Source organism: Penaeus japonicus, unplaced genomic scaffold, assembly GCF_977035675.1.
Source record: "Penaeus japonicus unplaced genomic scaffold, GWHDUDI00000001_assembly GWHDUDI00000043, whole genome shotgun sequence".
Taxonomy (NCBI): Eukaryota; Metazoa; Arthropoda; class Malacostraca; order Decapoda; family Penaeidae; genus Penaeus; species Penaeus japonicus.
In genome coordinates, this window is record NW_028234445.1 from 1730670 (window position 1) to 1748169 (window position 17500).

At 30.2% G+C, this 17500-nt stretch overlaps 3 protein-coding genes across 3 annotated transcripts in view; 2 read left to right on the forward strand and 1 right to left on the reverse strand.

The window, feature by feature from the left end:
• The window catches only part of LOC122246354 (uncharacterized), a 1434769-nt gene that overhangs the window by 930498 nt on the left and 486771 nt on the right, over window positions 1-17500 (forward strand). The window contains exons 25-27 of the mRNA XM_086535286.1: window positions 3645-3743; window positions 12244-12342; window positions 15354-15631. Of these exons, the coding sequence (XP_086391412.1) occupies window positions 3645-3743; window positions 12244-12342; window positions 15354-15631 (476 nt within the window). The remainder of the gene's footprint in view (window positions 1-3644; window positions 3744-12243; window positions 12343-15353; window positions 15632-17500) is intronic.
• Window positions 1-17500, reverse strand: part of LOC122263496 (uncharacterized) — a 1386165-nt gene that overhangs the window by 658835 nt on the left and 709830 nt on the right. The gene's annotated exons all lie outside the window — the stretch shown is intronic.
• LOC147466572 (uncharacterized) overlaps window positions 1-17500 on the forward strand; it is a 77574-nt gene that overhangs the window by 53294 nt on the left and 6780 nt on the right. The gene's annotated exons all lie outside the window — the stretch shown is intronic.

The window sequence follows — 17500 nt, forward strand, 5'->3', positions numbered from 1 at the left end:
TCTCATTGTCAATCTCACTCACATTCACATTTTCACTGTCATTTTCACTCACATTCACCTTATTTTCATTCTCACTCACATTCACCTCATTTTCATTCTCACTCACATTCACCTTATTTTCATTCTCATTCACATTCACCTTTTAATTGTCATTCACACTCACTTTCACATTCTCATTTTCATTCTCACTCACCTTCAGCTTCTCATTGTCTTTCTCACTCACATTCACTTTCTTATTGTCATTCTCACTCACAGTCATCTTCTCACTGTCATTCTCACTTACATTCACCTTCTCATTGTCATTCTCCCTCTCAAAATTCACCTTTTCATTATCATTCTCATCCACATTCACCTTCTCATTGTCATTCCTACTCACATTCACCTTCTCACTGTCATTCTTACTCACATTCACCTTATCATTATCATTTTCACTCACTTTCACCTTCACATTGTTATTCTCACTCACATTCACCTTCTTTTTATCATTCTCACTCACATTCACCTTCGCATTGTCATTTTCACTCACACTCACCTTCTAATGTCATTCTCACTCGCATTCACCTTCTCATTGTCATTCTCACTCACATCCACCTTCTCACTTTCATTCTCATTCATATTATCCTTCTCATTGTCATTCTCACTCACATTCACCTCATTTTCATTTTCACTCACATTCACTTTCTCATTTTCATTCTCACTCACATTCATCTTCTCATTGTCATTCACACTGACATTCACCTTCTCATTTTCATTCTGACTCATATTCAACTTCTCATTTTCACTCACATTCACCTTCTAACTTTCATTCTCACTCAGATTCACCTTCTCATTGTCATTCTCACTCACATTCACCTTCTCATTGTCATTCTCACTCATAATTACCTTATTTTCATTCTCAGTCATATTCATCTTCTCATTGTCATTCTCACTCACATTCACCTCATTGTCATGGTCACTCACATTCACCTTTTCACTGTCATTCTTATTCACATTCACTTTCTCACTGTCATTCTTATTCACATTCACCTTCTCACTGTCATTCTCAATCACATTCGCCTTCTCATTGTCATTCTCACTCACATCCACCTTCTCATTTTTATTCTCACTCACATTCACCTGATCATTCTCATTATCACTCACATTCAGCTTCTCACTGTCAGTCTCACTCATATTCACTTTCACCTTATTTTTATTCTCACTCACATTCAGCTCACTGTCATTCTCACTCACATTCACCTTCTCATTGTCATTCTCACTCACATTCACCTTCTCATTTTCATTCTCACTCACATCCACCTTCTCATTGTTATTCTCACTCACATTCACCTTATCATTATCATTTTCACTCACATTCAACTTCTGACTGTCATTCTCACTCATATTCACTTTCTCATATTCATTCTCACTCACTTTCACCTTATTTTCATTCTCACTCACATTCAGCTCACTGTCATTCTCACTCACATTCACCTTCTCATTGTCATTCTCATTCACATTCACTTTCTCACTGTCATTCTCACTCACATTCCCCTCATCATTGTCATTCTCACTCATTCACCTTCTCACTGTCACTCACACATATTCACCTTCTCACTGTCATTCTCACTCACATTCGCCTCACTGTCATTCTCACTCATATTCACTTTTTAACTCTGATTCACACTCACTTTCACTTTTTCATTTTCATTCTCACTCATATTCACCTTATTGTCATTCTCACTCACATTCAGCTTATCATTGTCATTCTCACTTATATTCACTTTCTCACTGTCATTCTCACTCACATTCACCTTCTCATTGTCATTCTCACTCTCATTCACTTTCTCACTGTCATTCTTACTCACATTCCCCTTATCATTGTCATTCTCACTCATTCACCTTCTCACTGTCACTCTCACACATATTCACCTTCTCACTCACATTCACCTCACTGTCATTCTCACTCTTATTCACCTTTTAACTCTCATTCACACTCACTTTCACTTTTTCATTTTTATTCTCACTCATATTCACCTTTTCATTATCATTCTCATCCACATTCACCTTCTCATTGTCATTCCTACTCACATTCACCTTCTCACTGTCATTCTCACTCACATTCACCTTATTATTATCATTCTCACTCACTTTCACCTTCACATTGTCATTCTCACTCACATTCACCTTCTCGTTATCATTCTCACTCACATTCACCTTCGCATTGTCATTTTCACTCACACTCACCTTCTCATGTCATTCTCACTCGCATTCACCTTCTCATTGTCATTCTCACTCATATTCACCTTCTCACTTTTATTCTCATTCATATTAACCTTCTCATTGTCATTCTCACTCACATTCACCTCATTGTCATTCTCACTCACATTCACCTTCTAATTGTCATTCTCACTCACTTTCATCTTCTCATTGTCATTCTCACTCACATCTGCCTTCTCATTTTCATTTTCACTCACATTCATCTTCTCATTGTCATTCACACTGACATTCACCTTCTCATTTTCATTCTGACTCACATTCAACTTCTCATTTTCACTCAAATTCACCTTCTAACCTTCATTCTCACTCACATTCACCTTCTCATTGTCATTCTCACTCACATTCACCTTCTCATTGTCATTCTCACTCATAATTACCTTATTTTCATTCTCAGTCATATTCATCTTCTCATTGTCATTCTCACTCACATTCACCTCATTGTCATGCTCACTCACATTCACCTTCTCACTGTCATTCTTATTCACATTCACTTTCTCACTGTCATTCTTATTCACATTCACCTTCTCACTGTCATTCTCACTCACATTCACCTTCTCATTGTCATTCTCACTCACATCCACCTTTTCATTTTTATTCTCACTCACATTCACCTTATCATTCTCAGTATTACTCACATTCAGTTTCTCACTGTCAGTCTCACTCATATTCACTTTCTCATATTCATTCTCACTCACTTTCACCTTATTTTTGTTCTCACTCACATTCAGCTCACTGTCATTCTCACTCACATTCACCTTCTCATTGTCATTCTCACTCACATTCACCTTCTCATTTTCATTCTCACTCACATTCATCTTCTCATTGTCATTCACACTGACATTCACCTTATCATTATCATATTCACTCACATTCAACTTCTGACTGTCATTCTCACTCATATTCACTTTCTCATATTCATTCACACTCACTTTCACCTTATTTTCATTCTCACTCACATTCCGCTCACTGTCATTCTCACTCACATTCACCTTCTCATTGTCATTCTCATTCACATTCACTTTCTCACTGTCATTCTCACTCACATTCCCCTCATCATTGTCATTCTCACTCATTCACCTTCTCACTGTCACTCACACATATTCACTTTCTCACTGTCATTCTCACTCACATTCACCTCACTGTCATTCTCACTCAAATTCACTTTTCAACTCTCATTCACACTCACTTTCACTTTTTCATTTTCATTCTCACTCATATTCACCTTATTGTCATTCTCACTCACATTCACCTTTTCATTATCATTCTCACGCATTCACCTTCTCATGTTTATTCTCACTCACATTCACCTTCGCATTGTCATCCTCACTTCCCTTCTCACGGTCATTACTCACAAACAGACGTCTAACAGAAGCATCTTCCTCCCTCAGGTCGGACTCCCTTACACTGTGCTTCCTGGAACGGCCATCATGCTGTTGCAGAGACGCTCCTCGAGAAGGGCGGAGAAGTGAACGCCAAGGCTAAGGATGGTAAGGCGATTGGAAAGCGAGTGACTTCTTAAAGGCACCAGAAGAATTTTGCTTTTGTTTCTTTTCTCATCTTTGTCTTTGTGGAATTTTATAACAATTAGTGTTATGATTTAATAAGGGAATCTTTTTCATATTTTATCATTAATTTTATTGATATTTATTTCTTTATTCTATGAATTTTTCAATAAAATGTTTTCATAGATTATTTTATAGAATAGAAATAATTAGATTTTTCTATATTTCTTTATACTATAAATGTTATAATGATTAGTTATAATAATTATGATAATAATAAGTATGATCATCTTAATTATTATTGATATTATTATTATTTTCATAATTATCTAAAAGAAATATGATCATCCTCATCATCAATCATAATCATCATCAATTGTGCTATTCATATTAGCATTATTATTTCATGAAGATTACTATTATTATTACTACTATTTTTATGAAATTATCAATTGTTATCATCCTTCTTATTATTATTATTGTTATTTTGATGGTGATCCTGTTCTTGTTCTCCTACATGCTTTTGTTGGTGGTGTTGTTGCGAGGTCTTTGTCAGTGATGACAAAGACAATGATGATAATGGAGAAAGTAATGGCAACAAAAGCAACAATAATAATGATGATAATGAAAAGTTTCATAATGTAATGGTGGTAATGATAACAATATTAATGATAAAGTAATCATCACTGATAATGTTGATGATAACACTTTCATGATGATAATAGAACTAATGATAATGGTAATGACATATTTATGATAACAATGATAATAATAATGGTGATGATGAATAATGATAGTAATAAATTTAGAAATATAAAAGTTTAGTTAAGTCCCCCCGAACGGCGGGTCCGTTTTCTTTGACATACGTAATGTCTCCCATGTTCACCAATATTTGATGTTTTTATATTTTACGCTTATTTACTACAAGAAAGACATGTTTTGTTATATGTTACACCATTTATCAGGTGTATGTTTTTCCATTATGAAGACTATATATTTTAACTGCATTGAAACAGAAGTGTAAATCATTTTATAATCAATATGATTTTCTGAATAAATTAGCAAGACGCTCAACAACACCACGTGTTTCAATGGCTAAAGAACATCTTTATTTACTGCAACGAATGTGGCAAGAAAACCTCCACATGTATAATTCTCCCTACTCTTTGTCACTCTATATTTCTGTATAATTCTCTATATTATATATATATTATATTATATATATATTTTAAAACATATATATATATATATATGATATATATATATATATATATATATATATATATATATAATATATATATATTACTGATAAATAATTATCAAACATTCATTTTCATTATAATATTCTTTCTCATTATTCTCATACATATATTTTTTTTTCTTTTCCTTCTTGTTTTCTATAAACACTTTTCATAATTCTTATTTTCATTAACATTCTAAGTATTTGCAATTTTATTAATATTTAAAATATCCATACTATTCCTAGCCCTTACCCTTATCACCCTAATCATCTCTATTAATCTCATTCCTAAAACTAGTCTCATTCTCCCTCACATTCACCTTCTTACTGTCATTCTCACTCACATTCACCTTCGCATTGTCATCCTCACTTCCCTTCTCACATTCATTACTCACAAACAAACGTCTAACAGAAGCATCTTCCTCCCTCAGGTCAGACTCCCTTACACTGGGCCTCCCATAACGGCCATCATGCTGTTGCAGAGACGCTCCTCGAGAAGGGCGGAGAAGTGAACGCCAAGACTAATGATGGTAAGGCGATTGGAAAGCGAGTGACTCCTTAAAGGCACCAGAAGAATTTTGCTTTTGTTTCTTTTCTCCTCTTTGTCTTTATGGAATTTTATAACAAATACTATTATAACTTAATAAGGGAATCTTTATCATCTTTTATCATTAATTTTATTGATATTTATTTCTTTATTCTATGAATTTTTCAATAAAATATTTTCATAGATTATTCTATAAAAATAGAAATAAATAGATTTTTCTGTTTCTTTATAATATAAATGTTATAATAATTAGTTATAACAATTCTGATAATAATAAGTATGATGATTTAAATTATTGATAATATCATTATTATTTCATGATTATCTAAAAGAAATATGATCATCCTCATCATCAATGGTGCTATTCATATTATCATTATTATTTCAATAGGATTACTATTATTATTACTCCTATTTCTATTAAATTATCAATTGTTATCATCCTTCTTCTTATTATTGTTATTTTGATGGTGATCCTGTTCTTGTTCTCCTACATGCTTTTGTTGGTGGTGTTGTTGCGAGGTCTTTGTCAGTGATGACAAAGACAATGATGATAATGGAGAAAGTAATGGCAACAAAAGCAACAACAATAGTGATGAAAATGAAAAGTTTCATAATGTTGATGGTGGTAATGATAACAATATTAATGATAAAGTAATCATCACTGATAATGTTGATGATAACACTTTCATGATGATAATAGAACTAATGATAATGGTAATGACATATATATGATAAACAATGATAATGATAATGGTGATGATGGAATAATGGTAGTAATAAATTTAGAAATATAATAAGTTTAGTTAAGTCCCCCCCCCCCCGAACGGCGGCGGGTCCGTTTTTCTTTGACATACGTAATGTCCTCCCATGTTCCACCAAATTATTTGTTGTTTTTTATTTTACGCTTATTTACTACAAGAAAGACATGTTTTGTTTATGTTACACCAACACTTTTATCAGGTGTATGTTTTTCCATTATGAAGGACTATATATTTTAACTGCATTGAAACAGAAGTGTAAATCATTTTATATCAATATGATTTTCTGAATAAATTAGCAGAAAAACGCTCAAAACAACACCACGTGTTTCAATGGCTTAAAGAACATCATTTATTTACTGCACGAATGTGGCCAAGAAAAACCCCACATCGTATAATTCTCCTACTCTTTGTCACTCTATATTTCTGTATAATTCTCTATATTCATATATATATTATATATATATATATTATATATTATATTTATTATATATATATATATATATTATATAATATATATATATATATATTATATATGACTGATAAATAATTATCAAACATTTCATTTTCATTATAAATATTCTTTCTCATTATCATACATATATTTTTTTTTCTTTTCCTTCTTGTTTCTATACTTTTTCATAATTCTTATTTTCATTAACATTCTAAGTATTTGCAATTTATTAATATTTTAAAATATCCATACCTAATTCCTAGCCCTTACCCTTATCACCCTAATCATCTCTATTAATCTCATTCCTAAAACTAGGGTTCTCATTCTCCCTCACATTCACCTTCTCACTGTCATTTTCCACTCACATTCACCTTCGCATTGTCATCCTCACTTCCCTTCTCACGTTTCATTTACTCACAAAACAAACGTCCTAACACAAGCAATCTTCTCTCCTTCAGGTCTGACTCCCTTACACTGTGCTTCCCAGTAACGGGCCCATCATGCTGTTGCAGAGACGCTCCTCGAGAAGGGCGGAGAAGTGAACGCCAAGGCTAATGATGGTAAGGCGATTGGAAAGCGAGTGACTTCTTAAAGGCACCAGCAAGAATTTTGCTTTTGTTTCTGTTCTTCCTCTTTGTCTTTTATGGGAATATTTATAACAAATATATTATAACTTAATAAGGGAATCTTAATCAATCTTTTATCAATTAATTTTATTGATATTGATTTACTTTATTCTATGATTTTTCAATAAATAATTTTTCATAGATTATTCTTATAAAAATAGAATAAATTAGATTTTTTCTGTTTCTTTATAATATATAACTGTAATAATTAATTAGTTATAACAATTCTGCTAATAATAAGTATGTGATTTAATTATTGATAATATCATTGTATTTTCATGATTATCTAAAAGAAACGTGTATGTAGAAATCATCCTCAACTCAATGGTGAGCTTTATTCATTTAATCATTATTATTTCAATAGGTTTACTCTTATTTTTACTCCTATTTTCTATTAAAATTTATCAATTATTATCATGCTTTCTTCTCTATTATTGTTATTTTGATTGGTGATCCTGTTTTGTTATTCCTACATGCATTTGTTGGTGGTGTTTTGTTAGCGAGGCTTTGTCAGTGATGACAAGAAATGATGATTAATGGTGAAAGTAATGGCACAAATGCACAACAATAGTGATGAAATTGAAAAGGTTTCATAATGTTGATGGTCTGGTAATTATTAATATATTACAATATTAAGGATAAAAGTAATCATCACTGATAAGGTTGATGATAACAACTTTCATGATGATTGATAATAGAACTAATGATAATGGTAAAATGACATATATATGGCTAACAATGTTTAATGATAATGGTGCTGATGAATAATGGTATTAATAAATTTAGAATATAAAAGTTTAGTTATGACCCCCCGAACGGCGGGGTCCGTTTTTCTTTGTCATTCGTAATGTCTCCCATGTTCCACCAATATTTGTTGTTTATATTTTACGCTTATTTAACTACAAGAAAGCATGTTTTGTTTTTGTAACACCATTTATTTATCAGGTGTAAGTTTTTCCATTATGTAGGATATTTATTTTAAACTGCATTAAACAGAAGTTGTAAATCATTTTATATCAATATGATTTTCTGAATAAATTAGCAGACGCTCAACAACACCACGTGTTTCAATGGTAAAGAAAATCTTTATTTACTGCAACGAATTGTGGCAAGAAAACCCACCATGTATAAATTGCCTATCTTTGTCACCTCTATATTTCTGTATATTCTATAGTATATATTTATATTATATATATATATATATATATATATATATATATATAAAATTTATATATATAATCGATAAATCTAATTATCAAAAAACATTCATTTTCATTATAATATTCTTTCTCATGATCATACAATTTCTTTTTTTTTCTTTTCCTTCTTGTTTCTATTCCTTTTCATAATTCTTATTTTCATTAAAATTTCTATATTTGCAATTTTATTAATATTTAAAATAATCCATACTATTCTAGCCCTTAACCCTTATACCCTAATCTACTCTTTTAATCTCTTTCCTAAAAAACTAGTCTCATTCTCCCACACATTCACCGTCTCACTGTCTTTTTCACTCACATTTCACCTTCGCATTTCATCTCCTTCCTTCTCACGTTCATTTACTCACAAAAACAAAAAGTTAACACAAGCATTCTTCCTCTTCAGGTCTGACTCCCTACACTGTGTTCGAGACGGCCATCTGCTGTTGCAGAGAGAGTGGGTGGGGGGAAAAAACGCTCCTCGAGAGGGCGGAGAAAGTGTTACGTGCTCCATGGCTAAGATTGGTAAGGCGATTGGAGAAAGCCGAAGTGACTTTCTTAAAAATGGCACAGAAAGAATTGCGCTCGCCTTTTGTTAGTCTTTTATTAATTTTATGTCTCTGTGGATAATTTATATGAATCATTATTTCAGATTAATCTTATAAGGATACCTCTATCTCTGATTTTCTTATTTTCTTATCATTCATTTTTCTTTTCTATTTATCCATTTACTTATGTTTACTTGTTTATTTCAGTTATTTGTAAATGTTACTTATTTCATTATCATTTATCCATATTGAATTTCAATGTTATATGATTAATATTATCATAAAAATATTCATTTTTGTTAACATACAAAAAATATATTCATTTTTTTTTTATATCTTCCATTTTTACAATTACATTTTATTGATTATTTCAGAATTTTCTTTTGTAATTGTCACTTTTCATCATCATTCTTTTTTCTTCTCTTTTACCTCTTTTCAGTATTGGTATCATTTTTGTTTATACTTCATTTTTTTTCTTATATATGATTTTATACATATTTCATTCTATTATTATTATTATTATTTATTATTGTTATAGTTAAAATATTATTATCTTAATGATTGTATTACTCTATTTATATTATAACAATTATATTCATTGGTTTTATATTCCTCTTGTCAGCATTGATAATGTTGCTGATGATGTGGATCCTGTTGTTCTTGGTTCTTCTAAATGCTTCTGTTGTAGTAGTGAGGTCTTTATCATTCAATGTACCAGTTGTCGGTAAATCATGTTGGTATGACAATGAGGATATCACGATGGCTTCCTTGTTCTTCCTTCTTGCAAACACCCAAGTTGAGCTCACAGTTGCTTGCAACAAACCATGGCTATTATGCAAAAAGGTGATTTGTTTTTTTTTTAGATGGCTGTTAAGAGGAATGCACCTACTTTGCATACGTTATACAAATCTCGTACCTCTTTTCGGACTTAAGTTAGTTTTGCTAAGTACAAAAGGTAAACGTATAGCAAATGAAATATCAATAATATAAGGTCATACGAAACAAAAGATATGACCTATTTAGTTTGATTTTTCTAAGGTTAATGATATTACTAATGAAAAATAACCATTAATAATGAGGATAATGATAAGAATAAGGTATAACATTGATTATGATTATATAAAAACTTAATGATAACGAAAAACAATCATTATTAATATCAATATTAATATCATACTAGTTAGATGGCCCTTTATTATTTTTTGACGATTTCTCGTTGAAATGATATCATAATTTCTTTCATTATAAATATTATGTTAATGATTATACTTAATCCAAAAAAAACAAGGATTATAGAAGTATAATGAGATCTTATTTCATTAATGGATATTATTTTCTTTCCTATCATTGCCATCAGAAATATGCATTAAAATTATAATGATCATAAGTAATTCTTAAATTCTTGATGATTCTCAATCATGATACTTTCTCTGATTTTGTTTCCACTCTCATTTTCTTTTCCTTTCCATCCCTTTCATTTCATTCTATAGTAATTAATGCTTATTCATAAGCTTTCCTTTTTGATGGTATTATCATAATATATTTTACGGCAGCATTATTTTCATTAATATAATAATCATTATGATTTTTAACAATTGTATTGGCCATTCAAATTAGCATTGACATTTTCATTCCCACTATCCTCAGTTCCCTTCTCATTTGATTCTCATTATTATCATGACGACAGTTTTCATTTTAATTATTATCCTCGCGAGTCTCCAGAGCCATTCCTGTCATATCTCTCCTTCTCCACTACTTCTTTGTCACTCTTTTACTTTTTGTATAAATTTCCTTCTCTCCTCTTTGTTCACTCTTCGTCCTGTCAGTATAATTTTCTTCTCCTACTCTTTGGTTCACTCTATACGTTCTGTATAATTCTCCTTCCTTCTCTTTGTTCACTCTTACTTCTGTTATACATCTACGCGCACGCCTACTTCTCTGCTCCAATCTATATTTTCTGTACATTTTACTTCTACTATTCTTTGTCACTTTACTTTCCTCCTATAATATTTCTACTCTTTTGTTCACGTCTTATCTGTTCCAATTCTCCTTCTCCCACACTTTCATCATATTTGTTTCTCTTCTCATTGTCCCTCTCGGTTCTCTATTTCCTTTTCATCTTCTTGCTCATCATTCCTTATCATTGTATTTCCCATTAATGAGAGTTCCTAAATCATTAATTAATATCAGGTTTATATTAATATATTGTAATTTTTATTTTCATTTATAAAATTTCATTTATTTGGGTGTTAATTTCTTTTTATAATAGAGATTTATATTGGTTTTAAACTTTATTATACCGTAATAATTATTTTTATTTATTATTATTATTTTCTTTCAATTTACCTCTATCATATTTTGTTATATATGGAATATAATCAATCTCCTTATTTTTACTGTTTATATTAACATTATATATTATATATATATATATATATATATATATATATAAAAATTTTTTTTTTTTTTTATATATATATATATATGTATGTATGTGTATATATAACTATAATATATATTATATATATATTATATATATATATATATTTATAATATAATTATATATATATATATAATTATATATATATAATTATATATATATATTATATATATTTATATTTAATATATATATATATATCATAAATATATATATAAATATATATATAATATATATAAAAATATTATATATATATATATATATATATATATATATATATATATATATTATATATATAAAATATATATATATTACTGATAAATAATTATCAAACATTCATTTTCATTATAATATTCTTTCTCATTATCATACATATATTTTTTTTTCTTTTCCTTCTTGTTTCTATACCTTTTCATAATTCTTATTTTCATTAACATTCTAAGTATTTGCAATTTTATTAATATTTAAAATATCCATACTATTCCTAGCCCTTACCCTTATCACCCTAATCATCTCTATTAATCTCATTCCTAAAACTAGTCTCATTCTCCCTCACATTCACCTTCTCACTGTCATTTTCACTCACATTCACCTTCGCATTGTCATCCTCACTTCCCTTCTCACGTTCATTACTCACAAACAAACGTCTAACACAAGCATCTTCCTCCTTCAGGTCTGACTCCCTTACACTGTGCTTCCTGGAACGGCCATCATGCTGTTGCAGAGACGCTCCTCGAGAAGGGCGGAGAAGTGAACGCCAAGGCTAAGAATGGTAAGGCGATTGGAAAGCGAGTGACTTCTTAAAGGCACCAGAAGAATTTTGCTTTTGTTTCTTTTATTAATTTTTTTCTCTGTGGAAATTTATATGAATCATTATTCAGATCTAATAAGGATACCTCTATCTTCAGATTTTCTTATTTCTTCATCATTCATTTTTCTTTTCTATTTATCCATTCCTTATGTTTTAGTTGTTTATTTGAGTTATTTGTAAATGTTACTTATTCATTATCATTTATCATATGAATTTCAATGTTATGATTAATATTATCATAAAAATATTCATTTTTGTTATACATAAAAAAAATATTCATTTTTATTATCAATTATTACAATTACATTTTTATTATTATTTCAAGAATTTTCTTTTGTAATTGTCACTTTTCATCATTCATCTTTTTTCTTCCTCTTTTACTCTTTTCATTATTGGTATCATTTTTGTTTTTACTTCATTTTTTCTTATATATGATTTTATACATATCATTCCTATTATTATTATTATTATTATTATTGTTATAGTTAAAAATATTATTATCTTAATTATTCGTATTACTCCTATTTATATTTAAATTATTATCATAGGTTATCCTTCCTCTTGTCATCATTGATAATTTTGCTGATGATCCTGTTGTTCTTGTTCTCCTACATGCTTTTGTTGTAGTTGTGAGGTCTTTATCACTCATAGTACCAGTGTCGGTAAATCATGATGGTAATGACAATGAGGATAACACGATGGCTTCCTTGTTCTTCCTTCTTGCAAACACCCAAGTCTGCTCACAGCTTGCTTGCAACAAACATGGCTATGCAGGTGCTGTTAAGAGGAATGCACTACTTAGCATTCGTTTTACAAAATACCTCTTCTCGCAACTTAAGTTAGGTTTGCTAAGTACAAAGGTAACATATCCAAATGAAATATCAATAATATAAGTTCATACGAAAAAAGATATTACCTATTTAGTTTGATTATTATAATGATAATGATAATACTAATGAAAATAACCATAATAATGATGATAATGATAAGAATAAGAATAACATTGATTATGATTATATAAAAACATTAAAGATAACGAAAACAATCATTATTATTATCAATATTAATATCATACTAGTTAGAATGGCCATTATTATTTTTTGATAATTCTTATGACTGATATCATAATTTCTTTCATTATAAATATTATGTTAATGATAATACTAATTCCAAAAACAATGATAGAAGTATAATGAGATCCTTATTTTCATTATGGTTATTATTTTCATTCCTATCATTGCCATCAGAATATGCATTAAAATTATAATGATCATAATCATTCTTAAAATCATGATGATTCTCATTCATGAATACTTTGCTGATTTTGTTTCCACTCTCATTTTCTTCATCATTTTCCATCCCTTTTATTTCATTCTCTAGTCATTTCATGCTTATTCATAAGCTTTCCTTTTTGCTTGTATTTATCATAAATATTTTAATTAGCATTATTATCATTAATATCATAATCATTATGATTATAACAATTGTTGCCATTCAAATTAGCATTGACATTTTCATTCCCCAATTAGTTCCCTTCTCATTTTGATTCTCATTAATATCATGACGACAGTTTTCATTTTAATTTTTATCCTCGCGAGTCTCAGAGCCATTCCAGTCATAACTCTCCTTCTCCTACTCTTTGTCACTCTTTACTTTTTGTATAAATTTCCTTCTCCTCCTCTTTGTCACTCTTTACTTTCTGTATAATTTTCCTTCTCCTACTCTTTGTCACTCTATACTTTCTGTATAATTCTCCTTCTACTCTTTGTCACTCTATACTTTCTGTATAATTCTCCTTCTCCTACTCTCTGTCACTCTATATTTTCTGTACAATTTTCCTTCTACTATTCTTTGTCACTTTACATTCTCTATATAATTCTACTCTTTGTCACGTCATTATCTGTCCAATTCTCCTTCTCCCACACTTCATCATATTTATTTCTCTTCTCATTATCCCTCTCAGTTCTCTCTTTCCTTTTCATCTTCATGCTCATCATCCATTATCATTGTATTCCCATTAATGAGTTGTCCTAAATCATTATTAATATCATTGTTTATATTAATACTATTGTTATTTTTATTTTCATTTATAAAATATCATTGGTTAATTTCATTTTTATTATAGAGATGTTATATTGTTTTATAGCTTTATTATACCGTAATAATTATTTTTATTTATTATTATTATTTTCTTTCAATTTACCTCTATCAATATTTTGTTATATATGAATATAACTCCAATCTCCTTATATACTGTATATATATATATATATATATATATATATATATATATATATATATATATATATATATATATATATATATATATTATATATATATATATATATATATATATATATAATATATATATATATATATATATATATATATATAATATATATTATATATTATATATATATATATATATATATAAATATATATAATATATATATATATAATATATATATAATATATATATATATATAATATATATATATATATATATATATATATATATATATATATAAATATATATATATATATATATAAATATATATTAAAATATATATATATATAATATATATATATATATAAATATATATATATATATATAATATATATATATATATATATATAAATATATATATATATATATATATATATATATATATATTATATATATATATAAATATATATATATATATATATATATATAAATATATATATATACATATATATGTCGTCATCAATATTGTCATATTTCATCATCATATATCTTGATTTATAGAATATATTCTTAAATATATATCATATCTTTATTGTTATATGTATAACTTATATATCATTACATTCACATCTCACTTATTTCTGAACAATTTTGAATAAAATTGAAAATAAGAAAATTAAACAAGTGTTTCACTGAAGAGCAACATTTAAACATTGACAAGTTCTACAGTCAAGTTTACCTTCAGGAGAGACAGCAATGCACTTGGCAGCTTTGAAGGGACACACGGCAGTGCTGGAAGTCCTTCGGGAGGGCGGGGCCGACGTGGACGCTGCTGATGATGAAGGCAACACGCCCCTCCACAAAGCAGCTTCAGAAGGGCATCTCCTCGCTATATTCACGTTGATGAACTTTGGGGCTTCCACGTACAAGAAGGATAAGAGTGGAAGGACTCCGCAGGACTTGATGCCGAGATCTTCCTCCACAGAGAGCCGTGGCATGGAACTTTTCCAAAGCGCGTCCATGGTAATAGATTGTATTGGTCAGACTATGGTCCTTCCTCTGTCACCATTGGTTTTCAAAGTTGTGCATCATGGGCAGTGCCATGGTTGCTGAGTGGCACTGTAACTAAATCACAAAAGGATTCCAAATTTTTATTTTTTTATATAATGAGACATAACATGCTTATGTATTTATCTGTTGAATATTGATTACTTTCAGACACACGTGATGCAAGGTTGGGTTGCAACCGAGAAGGAAAGGATCAGATTGCATAGAGAAATCCAAGTGTTGAAGGTGAGTTTTCATAGAGAAAAGGTATCAAAAACAGAAATCAAAAGGATAATGAAACGATGGGGAATGATCAGCGGAATGACAGAAAATATAGCTACCATTTATAATCAAATGAAAACCTTTCTAAAATCCACTATGAATTTTCCTTCTTTTGGTGTGGACTGGAGATGTGCAGAAAGCAGGATAGTCAGACAGGCAGACAGACAGGTAGACATTTATATATGAGGAGAGACGGGGTGAACTAGGGAAGTATTTAGGATGAAATGCAAAGGAAAATGTAAGGGTTTTGGTGATGGCTAATCTTTTATAAGTATTTTATCTGCTTTATTCTTTTACGACTCCAATCTCCTTATCTTGTGGTTATCAGCTTTCCCTCCATCCATCAACAATGTCAGGAAGGAAATGACTTGTTATCATGTTAGAGGCAATAGTGATATGCTTCCCACTTCCTTCTCTAGAAACAATATGAGTAGAAAGAGTGAGAGATTAGTTAGATGATGAACAAGTAAATAGATAGATAGATAGAGAGATAGAGAGAGAAAGAGAAAGTTCATTTCATTTGTCTTTTTGAGCACTTATGATACCTATTCCTACCTTATACAGAAGCAGCATGAGCAGGAAGAGCAAGAAATTAGTTAGATAATGAACAAGTAGACAGAGAGAGAGAGAGGTAATGTTAGAGAGAAAGTTAATTTCATTTGTCTTTCCGAGCACTTATGATACTTTTTCCTTACTCATCCAGAAGCAGCACGAGCAGAAAGAGCGAGTGATCAGTGCGAAAAGTAGCGAGACAGTGAATCTACAGAAGGAGACCAGAGACCTGAAGGAAGACCTGAGGAAGAAGGAAGAGGAGATTGTATTACTCAAGGTATGCACAGGAGAGAGCGAGGAAGAGGGACGAAATGACAGAGAGAAAGGAGGAGAGGAAAGGGACAGATATAGAACAATGGTTAAGAAAGAGGAGAGTTAATGTGAGATAGCGTTGTGTTATTAGTAGCTTGTTGTCTGGAGAACCTGGAGCTTCCTGAATAAGTCCTTGTAGGTGTGAACCTCAACTATTCCAAACGAAGAGAGAAAAGGTTGCAGGATTTGTTTAAATGAAAATGCAACATGATGAGCAATTTTCTTTGCTTCCGAAATGCATTAGCTCCGTTTTAAAAGTGATTTTATTTGTCAAAATGAGATTACTGGTTGGTCGTGTGATTCCACTTGCTTTGCCTGTGATGCCTTGCTCTTCTCCTCAAGCCTTTAGGACAGAGACATCCCTACAGTGTTGTCTTCTCTTACAGGAGGAGCAAGGACATGAGACGAGTAGGATGGAGACTGAGGTGACTAATCTGCAGACGGAAAACAGCGAACTGAAGGATATCCTATGTCTCAGAGAAAGGGAGATCAGAGAGCTAAAGGTAAGAGCAAGAGCTTCCGAAATACATTAGCCCCTTTTTAAAAACCATTTTATTTGTCGAAGCGAGATGACTGCTTGAACGTGCAATTCCATTTGCTTTGCCTGTGATGCTAGGTTCTTCTCCCTAATCCCTTTAGGACAGAGACATCCCTACAGTGTTGTCTTCTACAGGATATGCAGGAGGAGCAAGGACGGGA